General features: G+C 44.0%; 1 protein-coding gene across 1 annotated transcript in view; it reads right to left on the minus strand.

Annotated features, from left to right (window-relative positions):
- Positions 1-17,345, minus strand: part of LOC138967681 (uncharacterized) — an 86,585-nt gene extending 69,240 nt beyond the window's left edge. Inside the window, exons 1-7 of the mRNA XM_070340322.1 lie at positions 16,137-17,345; positions 14,757-14,970; positions 13,476-13,576; positions 12,861-13,037; positions 11,941-12,020; positions 2,706-2,809; positions 1,314-1,429 (exon numbers count right to left, since the gene is read on the minus strand). Coding sequence (XP_070196423.1) covers positions 1,314-1,429; positions 2,706-2,809; positions 11,941-12,020; positions 12,861-13,037; positions 13,476-13,576; positions 14,757-14,970; positions 16,137-16,550 — 1,206 coding nt within the window. The 5' untranslated portion in view covers positions 16,551-17,345. The remainder of the gene's footprint in view (positions 1-1,313; positions 1,430-2,705; positions 2,810-11,940; positions 12,021-12,860; positions 13,038-13,475; positions 13,577-14,756; positions 14,971-16,136) is intronic.
- Between the last annotated feature and the right edge of the window lie 3,557 nt (positions 17,346-20,902).

Consider the following 20,902-nt stretch of genomic DNA (forward strand, 5'->3'; position numbering starts at 1 on the left):
CTCGCATGAAGTATGTGCAATAGCTGTAGACCAGACCAGCACTGCCTTAGCACCGTTCACATGATTTTTCAACATCTTTTTGTTCACTGCTTGACTATTAGCACTGACATAAGCATGCGCCAAAATAACGTGTTATCACATATTACAATACCTGTTTTTCAAATGTGTGTGTAGGAGGGGGGGGGGGTGTCATTGTTGGGAAAATGTGAATAGCCGTATTGAGTTTGTAATAGACATATCATATTATTAATTTTGAATTTATGTTCTCTACAGATGGTGAGGTGGAAGCTGGAGAGGATCTTCCAAAGTACCCATGGCACTGCATGGCAATTCACAGAAGTCAACCCTAATATCGTAGTATAAAAAGTAAAGGACACTGTTATAAATTTCCCTGATAAATCAAAGCAAGTCCAAAAGAGGTCCAAGATAAGAGGCTTCACTGGTAACAATTTGGGAATTATGGATGGGCATAATTTATGCAGCGTGCACATAACGGATGAGAGTTGATCATTGTGACCTTGGAACAGGTTCCTTGGTGCTTGCAGAACACTGGCTGGTTTTTTTTAACATTTTGTTGAATTTAGTTTCCGTTTTTCTTGTGGAACTCAGCAAGACTTGTTGTTTTGTCAGTGTTGTTTTGTTACATGTTTCGTAAACGTTTGTGTGAAAAAAAATCATTTTCTTCATGTTTTGTGCATTTTCTCAAAACTACTTTTTTGTCACTTCAAAAGCCTAAGGCTTTTTTTCTAATAAACTTGCGTTGTTGAAACTTTGCGTACATCTTGAGTGTGTTAATTTGCAGAAACTGATTGAGGGATTTGTTGGAAAAAAAATTTCTTGAGAAGTTATACCCTTTTTGGGGGCGTTTTTTCATGAAATTCAACATCACTCACTTTCATCATTGATATTTTTTAAATGACTTGAGATATCAAAAAAAGCCTCAATCAGTTTCTCGGCATTGTGCTGAAGTATAAATAACAAGCATCAAAACTAAATTTCATGCAGTTTTAAAAAAGCCTTAGGGTTTTAAAAAGGGGCAGTTTGGTGGCCATCTTGGATTGCTACCATGGCAACCGATGGTCCAATTTTTATTTTTTTTCCATTTTCTCAGGAGATAGACTGAGTACTTAAATTCTAAAACAATTGTTGACCCAAGAGTTATGAAACAAAAAAAATCACTTTTAACACCAGTGCCTCCCCTTAAAAGGGGGGTTTCACTGTAGTGACTGATTTCAGCTTTGGTTTCCCGATCAAAGAAATCATTATCATCATCATCATCACCACCACCACCACCACCACTCCATCCCACTGACCTCGTTGAGAGCCAGCTGTCGCTCGGCGGCGGTCAAGTCGTGCATGTTGATTTCCTTGAGGATGACCAGCGAGTCGTCGTCCTTCTTCTTGTACAGCACCGCCACTCCGTACGCTCCTAGGTAGAAGGAGAGAGAATGACCAACTGTTAATCTACGCTCACTGCATGCAGGGAGAATATTGTTGTGATTGATCCTGCCTGCGGTATGGGGATGTGCGAACATGGATATACCTGTGCAGAGTTACAGCTCTTCTGAAAGCAGTTAGCTTACTTCCAAAGTAGAAGAGAGATGGACAAGACCAGCAAGGTGACAGCAAGGTGACAGATACCTTTGCATAAGCATGTAGGATAAGGATAAGATTTCATATACCGTATTTTCCGGGTCATAAGGCGCGACTTTTTTCCTCGAGTTTGACCCCTGCGCCTTGTATAACGAAGCGCCTAATCCGTGTATGAAATAGAAAGAAAAAAAAATTGGGAAAAAACCATGGGGAACAAAACGTGACAAGAACTCACCTCCATCTCGAATACCGGTAGTCGTTTTTTTAAATTCCGTGAGCATCAAAGAGACCGCCTGAGTACCAGTCAAACAACTTGTGATAATGCATGTTTCAGCTACTAGGTACTACCCTGGCCAAGTTTCCTCTCAAGACATCAAAGAGACCGCCCCATAGGTTAAACTGGGTCACTGACCCCGGTGCAGGAAGTGTTTCCTCTCTCAGATATGACAGGGGAACCACCTCTCATAGCTAAAACTGGGTCATTGACCCCTGGGAAGAAGGTCAGTGTCTATAAACAAGGCAACCCAGCTATCACAATGGACCTGCCTTTGATCTCGCCACACACACAGAGCACACATATTTCCACTCAGTATTCTTCCTTTGATGCGCGGCTTATTTTCATTCTTCGACCGTTTGTTACCGGTATACTTTTTCAATTTTGGTGCGCCCTATCGGCCCCCTGCGCCCAATGGGTGACTAGATTACAATTTTTTTTAAAAGAAGGGGGTGCGCCTTATGCGCTGTACCCGGAAAATACGGTAGTCATGTGAGGTTACACCCTGGGGAAGGTGAGCTGCCACACAGTATACAGCGCCACACAGTATACAGCGCTACCCATTTTTGTGGTTTTTTTCCTGCATGCGTGTATTGATATTTCCAAGCCCTGAGACTTTCGCTGTCAACTTGGGTTCTTAACCATGCACATGGTGCACACGGGGGTGTTCGGACACCGAGGCGAGTTTGCACAAAGTTGACTCTGGGAAATAAACCCCTTGCAGAATGTGGGGCTCGAACCCACGCCCATAGCGACAACTGGTTGTAATTGCAAATCTCAACAAACTTGCTATCAGAAAATGGACAAAACCTCAGAAAGGTCAGAAGGTGAGGGATACCTTTGCCGACGGTGCGGATCTTTTCAAAGCCGGCCAGTGACTGCTGGTGCTGACCGCTCCATGACCGTAACTTCTCCAGTCGGAAGTACAGCTCTGCCACACACCTAGGACATGTTTACACGTTTTTGTTACACTTGCTGCTACATCTCAATATTTGGTCACATGGGTGCTACACAGAGTGTGCATGCCGATGTGGCATGCATTCACCTACTTTTTGTTGTAATTACGTTTGCTCAAGCCATTGCACGATGTAAAAAGAAGTAAACCGTGTTTTTATTGTGGCACCTTGTTGTGACCCGTTTTGTGGAGCGTTAATATTTTTACGTGAGATTCACGTGCTCCTTGTTCAGTTGTTGTGACCTGGTTTTGGTCGGAGTGTCACAAACTGCGTCGTTTAGTTCTAGAACACCGTGAGATTCACGTGCTCTTTTCCGTGTTTTGATTTTGAGGTGAGCCCTGCGAATCTGCGTTGCAAGTTTTAGAATACGTGTGACTCACGTGTTTTTAGCTTTGTGATGTCAGCTAGTTCCTTGGTCTTCTTTCTGTTAAATATACCGTTTTAAGTTTTGGGCATGCACGGAGTGCGTGATCGGTTACTGATTGGTTGTAAAATAGTAGTTTCACCCGATTCTGTCTTAGGAATGTTGTTGGTTGGTCAATCCGGTGACCTTTGACTTTTGAATAACTATTCCATGTTAGGTTTTTGTTTCCATAAATACCGCTGCTTGACTCCTGTCTCGTCAGTCGATCTGAGGGTTTTAGGAAGCGTTTGGTTTTGATGTAAACGTATGAAGGTTATCAAGTGAACCAACGGAGTGTTTCTTATGTTTTAACGTCAACGTAATGTTCTTGGAGACAGTTGTTTCTCAAGTGTGAATCGTTTTGTGCCCTTCGTTTGTGAGGCAACACGTTTTTGGTACTGCTGGTCAACCCACACAGCGCATAAGGTAATTTTGTTGTTACTTGTTTGTGTTGTGTTTTGGTCGCCATTTTGTAATGACTTTGTGAGTTGTTTATGTATAACGTGAGTTGAAAGTCTGACTTGTTGTAGTGTTTCTTTATTGTGTGTTCAACTGTTCTAGTGTTGTGAACGTACAGCAATGTTTTGTAGACGCTAGAAAGTCGCTAATGTTTATAATGATAACTTGTGTTTTCTGTGGTTAACGAAGTTCGAAGTGAAACGTTTTCTCCGACTTTTTCAGCCTTACGTTAAAAGAATTTAGGTAAAAGAAGCTTGCGGTCTGTGGTGATCGTTTGTAAACGGGCTTATTTCTTGTAACGTTATTGAGGGAAAGTGGATGAGTAAATATCTTGTTTGTGACTTTGATTAACGCAGGAACGTTGTCGTTAGACTTTTTTGGTATGACAGTTTGCTTTGTATTCCTGGCCTGATGAGTCAACGTTTTGTATTTTTCTGAAAGTAGCCATTTTGGTTTTAAACGTATGTATGCTAAGTTTCTTGAGTATTCTTAGTGCTTATGGTATTGTTGAACGTACGGAACGTAATTCTTTATTGTTGAACGTACAGAACGTAACTCTTTATTGTTGTTGAAGGACTAACCAACGAGTGTTTGGTAATTGTAACTTTCTTGTCTGTTTGTCTTCGCCTGTCTTGTGATTGTTTATTTTTCTTGTATTTACTTCTCGTGTCTTATTAATGCTTTTGATACTTTTGCCATGTCTAATAATTTGTTTTCTTTTCTCTTTTTCTTTCTGTCCATAAGTTTTTTACCGCAATACGTAGTATCGCATTACGTGGTACTGTAACTATATATCTATACATTACTGATCCCTAGTGTCAGATGTAAAATAATAAACCAGTACTTTTGCGCGTTATCGCTTGTAACCTGTGTTTGTCATTTCGTATGAACAATATGTAGTACCAGCCTCGCTCACGAAGGCGCGCACAGTAAAAAACTTTAGTTGCTGTCGCCCAGTAAAAAACTTAGCTGAGGTAAAAGTCTTAGCTGCTGATGCCCAGTGAAAGAACTTTAGCTGAAGTAAACAAACTTAGCTGCTGACGCCCAGTAAAGAACTTGTGTTATTGATGCTCAATGAACGTAAACGTAGCTGTTGATAACCAGCAAAAGACTTTATTGTTACCTGTCACTGTGTTAGTGAACCATAGTTTAACATAGATCAACTTGTCGGTTAGAGATCTTCCTACTCCGTATCCGGCGCATTTTTTGTGACTTTTGTGTATTATCCCAAACGACCCTCAGATCGATTCATTTTACTTTTTAAACAGATAAACCTTATGTATGTTTTAAGTGCTTTTGAATAAGCGAACATTGTAATGGAGAAGGTTCCAGTAGATAATCCATTGGAAGCTTCAGGTTATGACATTAACGGCGATGAAGATGAACATTCTCAAAGGCCTAGGCGTGACATTAAGCCTACTGAAAAAGGTAGAGAGTACCAGATTGAGATCAAAACTAGAAACTTTGCAAGACAACGAACATTCTTGGAACGAGCAATCGGTGAGGTAGTAACAGAGCTTAACCAAGAAACTCCTAATCAAGAGTCGTTAACCAGTCAAAAACAAATTGTTTTGAGCATGTACAAGGATCTTGGTGACATAGAGAAAGGTCTTCGTAGTATTGGTAGCGGTGAAACCATTCAGGAAAGTTGGGATGATGTTCAGAGAACAGTTCAGAACATTATGTTTGACATTGATCGAGCTCTTGACAGACAAACGACTAGTGTGCAGGTGGCTAAGGAGCCTACTTCCAGGCATAGCAGTGTTACACCTAGCGTTGGGTCATCCACCCACAAGTCAGCCAGTGTTAAGACTGCCAGCCATAAAGCAGCTAGCATTACGTCAGCCATCCACAAGTCAGCTAGCCACAAGTCAGGTATCAGGAGATCAGGTAGCCAAGTAGCTTCTCGCGCCGAGTCTCTCCGCTCTAAAAGTGTTAGCTCTGAAGACACTAAATTGGCTCTTAAACTAGAGGCTGCATCCCTTGCCATAAAAGTGGAAGGTGACGCAATAAAGGAAGCTCAGTTTAGTGAACTGGATCTCTTACAACAACAATATGCTGAGAGAACAGCAGCTAGGCAGACTGAGGAAGCTGAGAGAAATGCAGCTAGGCAGATTGAAGACGCAGCTAGGCAGGCCGAAGAAGCAGCTAGGCAGGCTAAGGAAGCTGAGAGAACAGCAGCTAGACAGGCCGAAGACGCAGCTGAAGCAGCTCTTGAAGATATTAAACAGAAAAAGGCTTTGAGACAAATTCAGTCCACCGAATTGAAAATTAGCTTAAGAGAACAACAAGCTATGTTACAAGTATTGGAACAAGGTGAATCCGTTCAGCAGGATCTCCCTGATCTACCGTCAGTTGATTTGTTGAACACTAGGTTCCACCCTCGTCCTTTCGTTCCCTTGTATAGTCTTGTAGCCCCTCCTCTAAACAATGAACAAACAGCGATAGGAATAGGGACAGGTGCTGCCGTCATTGCTGACCAAGGGACACACCAGCCAGCCTTGGACGCCGCGTCTGTTCCTGTCTGCCAAGCTGCCGTCATTGCTGATCAAGGGACACACCAGCCAGCCATGGACTTCACGTCTGTTCCTGTCTGCCAAGCCGCCAGCACCCGTGACATCTCTACTGTCAACGCTGCTGTCACCAACTTCGTCGCAGGAACCACAACGACTGAGCCACGACAGCACGCGTTACCTGTCGTGGACCTCGTCGTTGGAGTCAACGCCTCTACAAGCGCCGCTACTACCAACAACGCCACATATGAGGCGTACGGACCTCAACGTAGAGAGGATGTCAACGCCCCCCATCACGTCGGAACGAGCGCTCCTTTCGTCCATCAGGAGCCCTTCACCAACGCCCCCCATCACGTCGGAACGAGCGCTCCTTTCGTCCATCAGGAGCCCTTCACACCTAACTACACGACGGCTGCAACTACATCCTCCATGCGGCCTACAGCGCTGCTGACCACACTGCAGCACCCTCTTGGTGCGTACACTGGTCAGCCGCCTCTGCACAACGTTGGACACTCAACGACAAGCGTCACAGGCTCTCGCCCGCCTGATCTCGACCACACAGGTTGGTCCTATCACCTACCAGAGACAAGGGAAGGTGATGAGACGCAAGGACAACACACCTACTTCCCAGAAGAACGTCACCAACGCATGGACCACAGACGTTTTGAAGTTACCCCACCCTGTTTCCCCTATGATACCCACCTACATCCCAAACCAGAGCCTTTCGTGCCCACATTCCTGGACCCACATCAGACCACCCCCAAAGTTATTTGGGGAAACGAAAGCGCAAGGCCCCCTGCGTACATGAACTTTGACAAGGAATGTCATGCAGATCGTCCATTTGCCTCCTACCCCCCGTCTGCGTACTACCAACGTCCACTTGCTACTCCTGCCAAGCAGGACACTCCTATGGACTCTCTCGCCAAAACCCTATCAGACGCTCTGATGATCAACCGCTTGCCGATGCAGGAGCCGTGCATTTTTGTTGGTGACCCTCTCCAATATCCAATTTGGAGATCGTCGTTTGCGTTTCTCATCGAGAGACAGAACATAACCAGCAGTGAGAAGTTATTGTATCTGCAACGGTACATCGGAGGTCAAGCAAAGGAGGCCGTGACCGGCTTCTTTCTGCTGAGAGAAGGTGATGCCTACGAGAGAGCCATGGAAGTGCTGGAAAATCGGTTCGGCAACTCATACGTCGTTTCGCAAGCTTTCCGAACCAAGCTGGACGAATGGACCCCAGTCAAAAGCAAAGATCCCAAGGGACTCAGAAGTCTGGCCGATTTCTTGCAGCAATGTTCCGTTGCTGCCCAGGAAGTTGGTGGACTGAGCATCCTGGATGATGCCCAGTACTTACGGAAGATCGTCGGAAAGCTCCCAGACTGGATGAGTCACAGATGGTCTAGAACAGTTGCTCGAACTAAGGTTGAAAAGAAGAGGTATCCTCTGTTCAATGAACTCGTGTCGTTCATTACCCTCGAAGCAGACATTTCTAACGACCCTGTTTTCGGCTTGACAAGTGCATCGGGGACACCAAGAAAGTTCACAACGAACCTGTCAACCCTGACAGAGGATGTCACCGCATGTCTGCACTGTCAACTTCCGGACCATGACGCTGGGACATGTAAGGAACTCATAGTGAAGCCTCTGGTTGAGATACGAGATTTTCTGTTCAAGAACCGTATCTGCTACGGATGTCTCAGAAGTAAGGATCACCAGAGCCGTCAATGTATGCAGAAACAGACGTGCAAGAAGTGCAAGAAGGCTCACCCCACTTGTCTTCATGATGACAATTTCAAGTATCAGAACAGTATGAGTGAAAACAAAGGGGCGAGTGAACACAAGAACAATTACCGTACCTCTGCTGCTGACGTTCAAGAGCCACTGTCATCGTCGACCCCTACGGTGTCTGCTCTTAAGGCCAGCGAGGAAAACAGCATCGGTTTCACGTCTATGATCGTTCCCGTTCTCGTTTCCAGTGACTCTAACCCCAACGTAGAAGTGCTGACGTACGCACTACTGGACACTATGTCCAACGCCACTTTTGTAGTGCAGTCAGTGGCTGAAGAAGTTAAAGCCAAATCGCAGCCGACTACACTCAGGGTCTCCACACTGACTGAGGACAATGCTGTGGTCTCCGGCAGGAAGTACTCTGGATTGCGTGTCCGCTCTCCTACCTCCAGTGAGTTTGTCAGGCTCCCTTCTGCCATCTCACGACCTTATCTGACCGTTGACCCCACTCATATCCCCACCTCAGAGACTGTCAAAGCTTACCCACATCTCCAACACCTGTCTCCAAAACTGCCCCCCTTGTACCCTGACTGTGAAGCAGGCCTCCTCATCGGCTACGACTGCGCTGAAGCCCTCATGCCCCTAAACGTTGTCCAAGGACTGCCATTTGCAGTAGAGACTAAGTTAGGTTGGAGCATCGTCGGCAAGGCACCGCATTCCGTCGCCTTTGATGGCATAGCCTCGTCCATGCGCGTCATCGTCAAGCCAGGATCGAGGGAAGAAGAACGTGTAGCTCACGTCTACAAGGTACAGGTGGACGAAGTCTCGTGTACTGACCCATTACATGTTATGGAAAGAGACTTTGCAAGTGACTCAGGATCCATGTCCCAGGACGATGTAAAGTTCAAGAAGATCGTGAAGGTCAACGAAGCTGGTCACTTCGAGATGCTCTTACCATTTCGACCAGAGAAACCGTCCCTCCCCGACAACAGAAGTGCCGCAGTCAAGCATCTGAAGGGCCTGAAACGCCAGAAAAAACGAGGGTACCGTGATGACTGCGTCAAGGTCATGACATTAATCTTGTACGGGCTGATCGTGACGTGTTTTGCCTCTAGGGCAATCCACATTGAAACCCTGAATGACATGTCAAGTGATTCCTTCAACGCCCTACGCATTGTTGTCTCCATGCGAGGAAACATATCACGCATTTGGTGTGACAAAGGAACGAACTTTGTAGGTGCATGCAACGAGTTCAAACTGGCATTGGAATCGGCAGATGGACCACGCCCTTTGACCCCCAACCACGTCCTTACCATGAAGTCAGGTGCCATCCTTCCGCCCCCTGGTGTGTTTGAAGATCCAGACCTGTACGCCAGGAAACGTTGGCGCTGTGTCCAGCGGATGGCAGACGAATTCTGGCTGCTATGGAAGAGCCAGTACCTTTCACTTTTGCAGAAACGTCGTGTCTGGCAACGTCCCCAGGCAAACGTACAGGTGGGAGATGTTGTTGTCTTGCATGACCAGAACTTGTGCAGATCAGAGTGGTGCATGGCTCGTGTAATCGAAGTGATGCCTGGATCTGATGGACTGGTCAGACGAGTGAAAGTGCATGTTGGAACAAAGGCTCTAGACAATCACGGCCGTCCCACTGGTGATAGTCGCATATTAGAGCGACCTATTCACAAAATGACTGTGTTAGTAGATTGTGAAAATCACAAAGACAAAGCTGTGTAAGTGAACTGAAAGAACATTGAACTTTGGAGTGTTTTTCCAATTTGACAGTTGTAGATTGTTGCGGTTTGTTTTTATATCAGATGATGTAACGGACATTTATGGTTTAAGTGGTGCGTTCTTTTTATGCCGTCGAGTAAATGACTAGTGGCATTTAGTTGAAACGAGATGTGTTGAAACACTGAAAATGATTGAACCATAATATTGTGTAAATGTTTTGCAACACAATGATTTTGAGTTGTAAATTTGAAATGTCTAAATCTGCGTTATTCTTCTTTTGATATAAGGAATATATTTGTACAAAGGTTTTTGAAGTAAATTATATTAATATAATTTCCGGTGGGAGTGTGCATGCCGATGTGGCATGCATTCACCTACTTTTTGTTGTAATTACGTTTGCTCAAGCCATTGCACGATGTAAAAAGAAGTAAACCGTGTTTTTATTGTGGCACCTTGTTGTGACCCGTTTTGTGGAGCGTTAATATTTTTACGTGAGATTCACGTGCTCCTTGTTCAGTTGTTGTGACCTGGTTTTGGTCGGAGTGTCACAAACTGCGTCGTTTAGTTCTAGAACACCGTGAGATTCACGTGCTCTTTTCCGTGTTTTGATTTTGAGGTGAGCCCTGCGAATCTGCGTTGCAAGTTTTAGAATACGTGTGACTCACGTGTTTTTAGCTTTGTGATGTCAGCTAGTTCCTTGGTCTTCTTTCTGTTAAATATACCGTTTTAAGTTTTGGGCATGCACGGAGTGCGTGATCGGTTACTGATTGGTTGTAAAATAGTAGTTTCACCCGATTCTGTCTTAGGAATGTTGTTGGTTGGTCAATCCGGTGACCTTTGACTTTTGAATAACTATTCCATGTTAGGTTTTTGTTTCCATAAATACCGCTGCTTGACTCCTGTCTCGTCAGTCGATCTGAGGGTTTTAGGAAGCGTTTGGTTTTGATGTAAACGTATGAAGGTTATCAAGTGAACCAACGGAGTGTTTCTTATGTTTTAACGTCAACGTAATGTTCTTGGAGACAGTTGTTTCTCAAGTGTGAATCGTTTTGTGCCCTTCGTTTGTGAGGCAACACGTTTTTGGTACTGCTGGTCAACCCACACAGCGCATAAGGTAATTTTGTTGTTACTTGTTTGTGTTGTGTTTTGGTCGCCATTTTGTAATGACTTTGTGAGTTGTTTATGTATAACGTGAGTTGAAAGTCTGACTTGTTGTAGTGTTTCTTTATTGTGTGTTCAACTGTTCTAGTGTTGTGAACGTACAGCAATGTTTTGTAGACGCTAGAAAGTCGCTAATGTTTATAATGATAACTTGTGTTTTCTGTGGTTAACGAAGTTCGAAGTGAAACGTTTTCTCCGACTTTTTCAGCCTTACGTTAAAAGAATTTAGGTAAAAGAAGCTTGCGGTCTGTGGTGATCGTTTGTAAACGGGCTTATTTCTTGTAACGTTATTGAGGGAAAGTGGATGAGTAAATATCTTGTTTGTGACTTTGATTAACGCAGGAACGTTGTCGTTAGACTTTTTTGGTATGACAGTTTGCTTTGTATTCCTGGCCTGATGAGTCAACGTTTTGTATTTTTCTGAAAGTAGCCATTTTGGTTTTAAACGTATGTATGCTAAGTTTCTTGAGTATTCTTAGTGCTTATGGTATTGTTGAACGTACGGAACGTAATTCTTTATTGTTGAACGTACAGAACGTAACTCTTTATTGTTGTTGAAGGACTAACCAACGAGTGTTTGGTAATTGTAACTTTCTTGTCTGTTTGTCTTCGCCTGTCTTGTGATTGTTTATTTTTCTTGTATTTACTTCTCGTGTCTTATTAATGCTTTTGATACTTTTGCCATGTCTAATAATTTGTTTTCTTTTCTCTTTTTCTTTCTGTCCATAAGTTTTTTACCGCAATACGTAGTATCGCATTACGTGGTACTGTAACTATATATCTATACATTACTGATCCCTAGTGTCAGATGTAAAATAATAAACCAGTACTTTTGCGCGTTATCGCTTGTAACCTGTGTTTGTCATTTCGTATGAACAATATGTAGTACCAGCCTCGCTCACGAAGGCGCGCACACAGAGAATACTACACATGGCTTGCTGTGTGATACCAGGTTTACACCAGTTTGCGAGCCAAAGCAAGCTTTTCAATATTTGAACCAAAAAAGCGAATGCTTCTACGACTCCCCCTCGTAAAGTCCTATTTCAGTGGAACCCCCTTTTAAGACTTCCCGATAGAAGACTCCCTCCCTTTTAAGACTCCCCCCTCCACAGGACTTACGTGCTAGGAAAGCTTGGCTCCTCCCCTTTCTTGTAGCTGCTGTCTGCTCCAATCAGATCTCGCCACACGCCCACCGGTACCTGTCAACAGCACTCACAGCATTAAACACACCAATGCTCCATTTTAATTAGCACCACTGTTCTAGGTTATGAGTGTAAACAGATTCTCACACACTAACACCAATGTTCGTCAGGACTGCAGAGAACAATAAGGGAAGTAGCTTAACTGCTGGGAAGTATTCTCTGCATGGAATAATTGTTCAAATATCATCTTACTTAATACACAAAATTTTCACTTAATTCTAAAGGACAGAATGGCAACCACTGCTTTATACTCCAAGTTGTAACTTCAGAATGTCAGATTAAGCTGGTTGAGTGACCGGGTGATGCAGAACAAGATAACATTGACATAGATACAACAATGAAATGATTGGCTCCAGATTGACTGACTGATTGATTGATCTGTAGACGATGTTGTGAAATAACTCTGTCCGGTTAGTATGGGTTAAGAAAGAGTGAATACTCTGGCTTTTAGTGAGTCCAACTTTCCCACGTGACATTATAGGCCAGTCACTAGCGAGTCAAACTTACCCACGTGACATTATAGGCCAGTCACTAGTGAGTCAAACTTACCCACGTGACATTATAGGCCAGTCACTAGTGAGTCAACCTTACCCACGTGACATTATAGGCCAGTCACTAGTGAGTCAAACTTACCCACGTGACATTATAGGCCAGTCACTAACGAGGGGTGTGTCTGAAACATGTTGACAAGCAGTATGTGTGGAAAGTTTGCCTCACTAAAAGCAACAAGAGTATTCACTCTTTCACAACCCATACAAGCTAACATAATTATTGCGGAGTTCATCAATGGATTGGTTGATTGGTTGAATGGTTGATTGATGAGTTAGTTAGACCCACCCCAAGCTTTGTCTCCAGGTCCAGAGCGAGTGTTGCAGTGTCGGCATGAGACAGGCCCGCGCAGGCCAGGAAGTCGAAGCGCAGCGCAGCGGGGAGGTCTCTGCTGCAGTGGTCGTCTCTCAGGCGCGTCAGGAAGTCCAGCACTCCCCTGTCACTCGCTGTGTCACGGCTAACGACCTGTCACACGCACAATCACAAATAGTTTATATTACCGGATACTGGATCACACCGAACAACCTTTCTATCAGAACCAGTTGAGAAAAAGTAGATATTGAAAGCAATGAAGTTCTTTTGACAGAGACTTTGAGACTACAGACTTCATGGCAGCCAGCTGGTTAAGAATATAATGGCCATGAACACCCAACGTAGAACAAGAAGAAGTAGACAGAAGAAAAAGAAGAAGAAGAAGAAATGAATTGAATAGAACTTTCTTTTACAAGGATTAAGATTTAAGGCAAGGCCTTTTCTTACAATCTGTCCTTGAGACGCACAGACACACTATAAAAAAAGAAAGAAAAAAAAAGGTTGGAAAAAAATAAACATATGATGATGATGATGATGCACGAAGAGCATTCACATATTAGTCATTCACAAGAGAAGAGAAGAGACCATTACCATGTCGTCAGTGGCGGTGAGCTGGATGGCAGGCAGTGGACAGGACAGGATGAAGGCCACGCTGTGAACCTGACGACCGCTCAGAGTCTGACCCACAGCCGCTGAAACACCACGCTTCATTTTACTCCACAATGGAACCCCCCTTTAAAAACCTGAACAAGTCTGACAACATCACGTCTTAAAAAGGAGGGTGATCTTTAATCAGGGGGGGGGGGGGGGGGGGGGGGGGGTGTGTGTGTGTGTGTGTGTTTGTGACTCTCAAAAGCATGATGTAGTATATTGGTGTTTGACAGGCAAAGACAAAAAAATGACAAATCTTCATTGATCGAGTGCATCTGAAGAATAGATCCTGCAAATGATGTGAAATATATGGAATCTATCTTGAGCCTGATGAGTGATAACTTGATTTGTGTGAGTAGACAAAGTCTTTTTTGCTGATGTTACCTTATTTACTGCTCCATTTTCACAACAACCCACTTGCTTGCAGCCCTATGTTTTGAATAAAACATACACATTATGTCTTTTTCTTCTGCATTCATGGATTGAAACTCCCAGTTACTCTCGCATTTTGTGCATGTATTCGTGAGTGTTTTTACCCTGCCATTCAGGCAGTCATACGCGGGGTGCATGCTTGGTATTTTTCACTTTCTATAATCCACCAAACTCTGACATGGATCACAAGATCTTTACCATGCGCATTTAGTCTTGTGCTAGAGTGTAACCAGAAGGGGGATAAGGCACTAGCAGGTCTGCACATAAGTTGACCTGGGAGATCGGACAAATTAACCCACCAGGTGCGGCAGGGATTCTATTTTAAACACTCAACCTCTGCATGGGAGGCCAGTGTCCTATCCACCAGGCCATACAGGCATTACAAGTTTTGCCAGTGTCCTATCCACCAGGCCATACAGGCATTACAAGTTTTGCCAGTGTCCTATCCACCAGGCCATACAGGCATTACAAGTTTTGCCAGTGTCCTATCCACCAGGCCATACAGGCATTACAAGTTTTGCCAGTGTCCTATCCACCAGGCCATACAGGCATTACAAGTTTTGCCAGTGTCCTATCCACCAGGCCATACAGGCATTACAAGTTTTGCCAGTGTCCTATCCACCAGGCCATACAGGCATTACAAGTTTTGCCAGTGTCCGATCCACCAGGCCATACAGGCATTACAAGTTTTGCCAGTGTCCTATCCACCAGGCCATACAGGCATTACAAGTTTTGCCAGTGTCTTCTGAAGAATAGGACAGGAATCAACCAGCTGTGCCGAAAGCTTACCCAAGATATCGTCGAGCGTCTGAGAGTCGTAATTGTACTGCATGACGCTGATCCCCGGCAGCACAGCGTGACGCAACACAGAGATGTTCCGCACTCGGCTCGACACCACCACCAGTCGAGGAGGCAGGCCCTCTGACCTCTGACCTTTACCCCCAAACACTTCCTCCACTGACACAGCTTCATCGCAGATAAAAATAGGCGTGCCCTCTGGACCCTGGAAACAAAACATAGCAAACACATTCATCAATAGTTTTAATTTCTTGAGGGTGCTTTTGGATACAAACTGTGGATATATAAAACTTTGATCTTCTAAAATTAAAAACCTATTTTGCATGTTTCCTTTTTTATAGACACACTACACCCAGGGGTCGACACTAACTTATTTGGCCTGGGGCCACACTGGCCCCAGAGATGGAAATTGCTGGGGCGGAAAACAAAAATCTGGGGCCCACTCTCAGTATTCACGTGCGGCAATGCATTGTCTGTTTTTCTTCATCGTACTGAAGCCAGGGAAATTCTTTCAACCATTTGACATTGAAATTACGACAGCGCTTCGCGCTTTTGGCTGCATCGGTCTCCTTTTTTCGTTTCTCTCCACCCTGTTCTTCATCTTCATTTCCATGCCTTTTTACCCCAGGGATGTGTCGCCACATTTTGCGTTTGGCATTTGAAGGCGATACTTATCTCTCACGCTAAAGAGCGCAATCTGGGAGTTATTTCCCTTGCGGCATTGTCCTTCGACGATTTCAATGTTTTTTTTTCTTGACTGCGGCATTGATCGTAACGCAAATTTCAGTGACGACTTTGACTGGCGATTTTTAGTGATTGGCTCTGGCATTAGAATTTTCGGTTTGTCATTGTTGGAATTTATCCTGGGGCGGAGTGGGCCCCAAGCTTCGGCAATGTTTGGGGAGGAACACAAAACTCTGGGGCGTTCCGCCCCCCGCCCCCGCTAGTGTCAAACCCTGACACCTCTTCCTCTAATCAATGTAGAGCATGCATTTTTACCCCACGAGACCATTTCTGAAGTACAGTTGTCTAAACAGACTGAAATACCACATGAATAAGTCCACGGGCCTTCTAATGGGATGCTGACCATCTTTAGAAGTGTTACCTTTTGCAAGACAACCTGTACAATGCTATTGTGTGTTTCAAATGACAAAATGATATGCATTTTGTTTTTATTCATTTAAATATCATGCCCTCCCATGCTTTCATTTAAATATCAAGCCCTCCCATGTACATTGATTTAATTTCTAAATATCAAGCCCTCGATCCATGTAGGCATGTAAATATCAATCCCTCCCATGTACATGTATGCATTTAAAAACAAAGCCCTCCAATGTATGTATACATTTCAATACGAAGCCCTCCAATCACCTGCTCTGTGGCCGAGTAGCTGCGAGCGTAGCACTGTGCAGACGGCACCGTCAAGCTACTGGGAGGGGTGGACTGCGAGTGACATCGGCGGTGTTTGGGCGGCTTTTTGGTCCCGGCTTCCCTCTCCCTCTGAGTCACTGTGTCCGCACTGCCGGTTCTCTTGCCGTTGATGATGTCACCACTGTGGACTTTGACTGTGGTGGCACTGTTGGCGCGCTTCTCACTAGCACCATTCACATTCTTTACGCCAGTAGTGTCAGTGCCGGGAGTTTTTCTTCCACCAGCATTGCTTGCAATGGACTCACAGCTCTTCACACTTTGTAGAGAAGAGCTGATGTGACGCACTGCTGCAGGGGGCACTGGGCTTGCCTCTGAACAACTCTCACTGGCAGTGGCATGGTGTCTTGAAGTCATCTTCACGTACCACACTGTCTGCTAAACAGTGTTCATAGTCTGCAAAATCTACCATTTCACGCTGAGGGGAGGGTGTGTAGAGTTCACTTTGACTTATAATGTATCTAGGTGTTGGAAAAGCCTGTTTGCCAAGACCTCCAACTCACTCGAAGCTAGCGGCAGGACGCAGCCAGGCTGTGATTGGCTAGTTATTATGACTATCGGTAAAACACTATCAAAACAAGCAGCAACATCCTCCGCTCGCAACCTGCAACACCCTTCTTGACAAGTGCCCTATTGAATGTGATCGAAAAGAGGGTTGTAATCTAAAAAAGGAACCGAAGAACATGATCAAATAGGGTTAGGGTTCAGGTCAACCGGAAAATACAGCCTATCACAGCCTGGCTGCGTCCTGCCGCTAACTTCATGTCTCCAACTCCAAGCCTTTTCATTGTTTAACAATCGAGTTTATTTTCCAAACACACATTTTTAACAATCTAACGCTGTTTTCAGTTCTACCATTTGGAACGGCACAATCACTAAACCCAAGTACATTGACGCACTTGTGTGATATTTTGGTAGAAACTGCTTTTTCCCCTTCAATTTTGAGTGGCGCTGTATGCAGCGCACATCGATCTGGTTTTCTCAAGATATGTAGGAACCGAAATGAAGAATGGATAAATACTCAGAATCTCCTCGCACCACACTTTTGCTGTACTGTACGCATGACTGCACATTGTGCCGTACTGTACAGATGATCATGAACCCTGGTGCATTCTGTGTGAAATTTGCACGTTTGACGCCATGTTGTTTACTATCCCGACGCACTACCGGAAACGGTAGTTATTTTTTCCGAAATGTAGCGAAAAGTAGCGAAATGTAGTAAAATGTAGCAAAATGTAGCGAAATGTAGTGAAATGTAGCGAAATGGAACATGATAAAATCGAACTTTTCGAACATTTGGAGCTCCAACAATTTTCGTAGTCATCGATTCAGATTATCAAGTTGTAATACTGAACACTTGACTTTCATGCCCAGGTAAGTGATAAGGCTTAAATCCAAAGTGTAAAATATGGAGTTGACACATTGAGATCACAGAGAGAGACTGAGAGACTGAGAGACTGATACTGTTTATTGTGTAGTTCAAAAGGATGGAAGTTGATTAGTCGTATATATAATAATAATAATAATAATAACGGGCATTTATAAAGCGCCTTATCAGAAGTTCAAAGCGCGTGACAACAATACATGTATACAAAAATCATACAATCACTGTCAGATTCAAACAACACATCATGCACATCTCACATCCCCAGACTCTATACTAAGGAACTATCCGTAGTGTTGTTGGAACAAGTGAGTTTTCAAATTGGACTTAAAAGATGAAATGGATGGAGAGTGACGTAATTGAAAGGGGAGTGAATTCCATAACTGAGGTCCATAATACGAAAACGTGCGGAAGCCATGAGCCTTGCGTTTAAAGCGACCTTGACAGAGAAGTCGAGCACCATCAGAAGAACGAAGGGTGCGAGAGGGAGTGTAGAGATCGAGAGACCAGTTCAGAAAGATAGGCAGGTGCCGATTCAGAGATGATATTGTAGCAGAAGCAGGCAGCTTTATACCTAATACGTTCAGATACAGGAAGCCAGTGAAGTTCTTTCATGAGAGGAGTGCAGGGTTGTCGATGCTGTGCTCTGAAAATGAGACGTGCAGCAGAGTGTTGTACTTTTTGCAAGGGTTGGAGAGTGGAGTCAGGGCAGCCTATGAGAAGGGAGTTGCAGTAATCTAATCTGGACAGAATGCAGGATGTAACGAGAGTTTTAGTGGCATCAACAGTGAGAAATTTTCTTATGGAACCTATTCTTCTGATCTCAAAGTAACATGTCTGACAGACTTTTTTGATGTGTTGTTTCATTGAGAGGTATATATATCATAATTATGTGACTCTGCATAAGACCATGAAACGCTTGCTCCTTTTGCTCAAACAGGCTGTTAGCTGGAAGTCTCTCAAACTTGTTGAGTTGGTGAATAAACTGCATGCGGTTGTTCGCCAACAGTACCGCGAAGTAAAAAGGTCGTTCATAAATGTTGGGAAGTTTTCTTTGACGCCACAGTTTGACAGATTTGTTGTCTCGCGGGACATTTGGTTGTTTGAAGATCAGGGCAAAAGGAGCAAGCATTTCAAAAGTTCATGTCTGCATTGGTACTGACAGACGAACAAGTAGTCAGGAGCACAGACGGATGCAGAACATCCCGTGCACCAACACATAAAGGCAAGAAGCCAGGTCAAGTTAAACGGAAGCAATGTGCCAAAACCACAAGCACACCGAAGAAAAGAAAAAGGTCCCCTTCTTCTCCCAGTGGTGCACTCTGTGCCAACAAAGGGGTTAAAACCAAAGACAGTGACAGTGACTGTCTGATTTGTTACCTTTTTTTGGTTAAAATTATATCTTTGTTTCAAAGCCCTCTGGGCCCAAAACAATAAAATACTTGACTTGACTTGACTCTGTGACACACATTGCACACATGAGCGAAGCAACAAGAGGCAAGGGGGGTAAGATTCCCGGTAAAAAAAAAACGCTCACTGTGCGGAAACAGACGGTCACATCAAGCAAACAATATGCCAAAACAAGTGCAAAAAAACGGGTTGAAACCAAAGACTTTGACTCTGTGACATCACACATTGCAACAAAAGACAGGGTGGTCAAGATTCCCGGTCAAAAAAAGGTCAAGACCGCAAGCACACAGAAGAAAGGCAAGGGGGTCAAGAGGGACAAGTGCAGGAAGTACACAAAGGCCATCACCATGATAGACCAGTCGTCATCAGACCTAGAGTGAAAGTGATCGTAAGGGATTGCTAGCCGAGAGTGCTTACGGGCACTCAAAGCCAGCCTGTGGTGGTTGTCGTTGCGAGTATCAGCAGAGGGTAGATTTGACTGATCCTTTCGTGTTTTTGGGGTTTGTATATATTTTGGATTTGACTGATCCTTTTGTGTTTATTGGGTTTGGTATATATTTTGGATTTCTTGGATTTGTCAATATTGTATGTTGGATTTGACTGATCCTTTAGTGTTTTTTGGGTTTGTAGATATTTTGGATTTGACTGATCCTTTAGTGTTTTTTGGGTTTGTACATATTTTGGATTTCTTGGATTTGTCAATATTGTGGCTAGAATTTCAAACAGAATGAGGCAGAGCGATGTTAAGATATCAAATAACCAAAGGGAAGTAATCGCTCTTAATGCTTACTCTATTACACATGTCGTATGCATTAAGAGCGATTACTTCCCTTTGGTTATTTGATATCTTAACATCGCTCTGCCTCATTCTGTTTGAAATTCTAACTGATACTTTCGAGGCTACCCTGTAACAATGTGTGTGTTTGTGTGTTTGTTCTGTTTAAAACCAGTCTTGATCTAAGTACTAAGTCCGGTCGAGGATAAAAGCTGGTTCTTGTATATGACTGTGTACGTAGGTGTTAGTTGGAGTGCCTTGGAGAATGATGAGCATATGAGCTTGTGGTGATCATCCGTTTTTGAGGATGAAAGTCACTTGTTCATTTCAATGCTTGTTCTCAGGTGCCAGGAAAAAAGGTTCCGTACAACTCTCGCTTAAAGGCCCGACCACACACTCCCGGCCGACCCTGTCCACATTTGACTTATGCTCAAAACGGTGCACCGCGTCGTGCTATGATCGCGAAGCGTTATTTGCAGAAGAATAGCGCGTGTTCTAATTTCTATGACACAGACATAGAACGACGGAAATTTGACCAATCAGAGCAAACCAGAGCGATGACGTCAGCTGCTCGCGGCGCGGCAGTCGAATGCAACTGAACGGTGACCCGCTCACTGATACCGCGTTGTGAAAAAAATCGTCGATGTGTGGCCACTCGGCAAATCCCGCGCGACGCACAAAACGGCCTGCGGCGCATAGAGCGTAAAACGGCGGATGTCGTATGCATTAAGAGCGATTACTTCCCTTTGGTTATTTGATAAATATTGTGGCTGTTGGATTTGACTGATCCTTTAGGCAAAACAAAACAAAATAGGTGTGGTTACGGTAACATAGCCAAACAAAATAGGGTAGGTAGGTAGGCAATCACTTTTTTTTTAAACTTTTTTTTCTAATGTGTACAAATTAAACCTACTTGACAGGGAAATAAGTGTGCGACTCGGGCGCTTTCGCTTTCATTGCGTTTTTTGCACTCGTTTTTCTTTTTTTGGGTGACAAATGTAATAAAAAGTTATAGGATCGGCCCCTAAAAATAGGGTAGGTCGGGTTACCGTAACCACACGTATTTTTTTTTTAGGCCTTAGTGTTTTTTTTGCATGTATTATGTACTCTGATCACTTATTACTATATATTGGAACGGTG

This window comes from Littorina saxatilis, linkage group LG5, assembly GCF_037325665.1.
Source record: "Littorina saxatilis isolate snail1 linkage group LG5, US_GU_Lsax_2.0, whole genome shotgun sequence".
NCBI lineage: Eukaryota > Metazoa > Mollusca > Gastropoda > Littorinimorpha > Littorinidae > Littorina > Littorina saxatilis.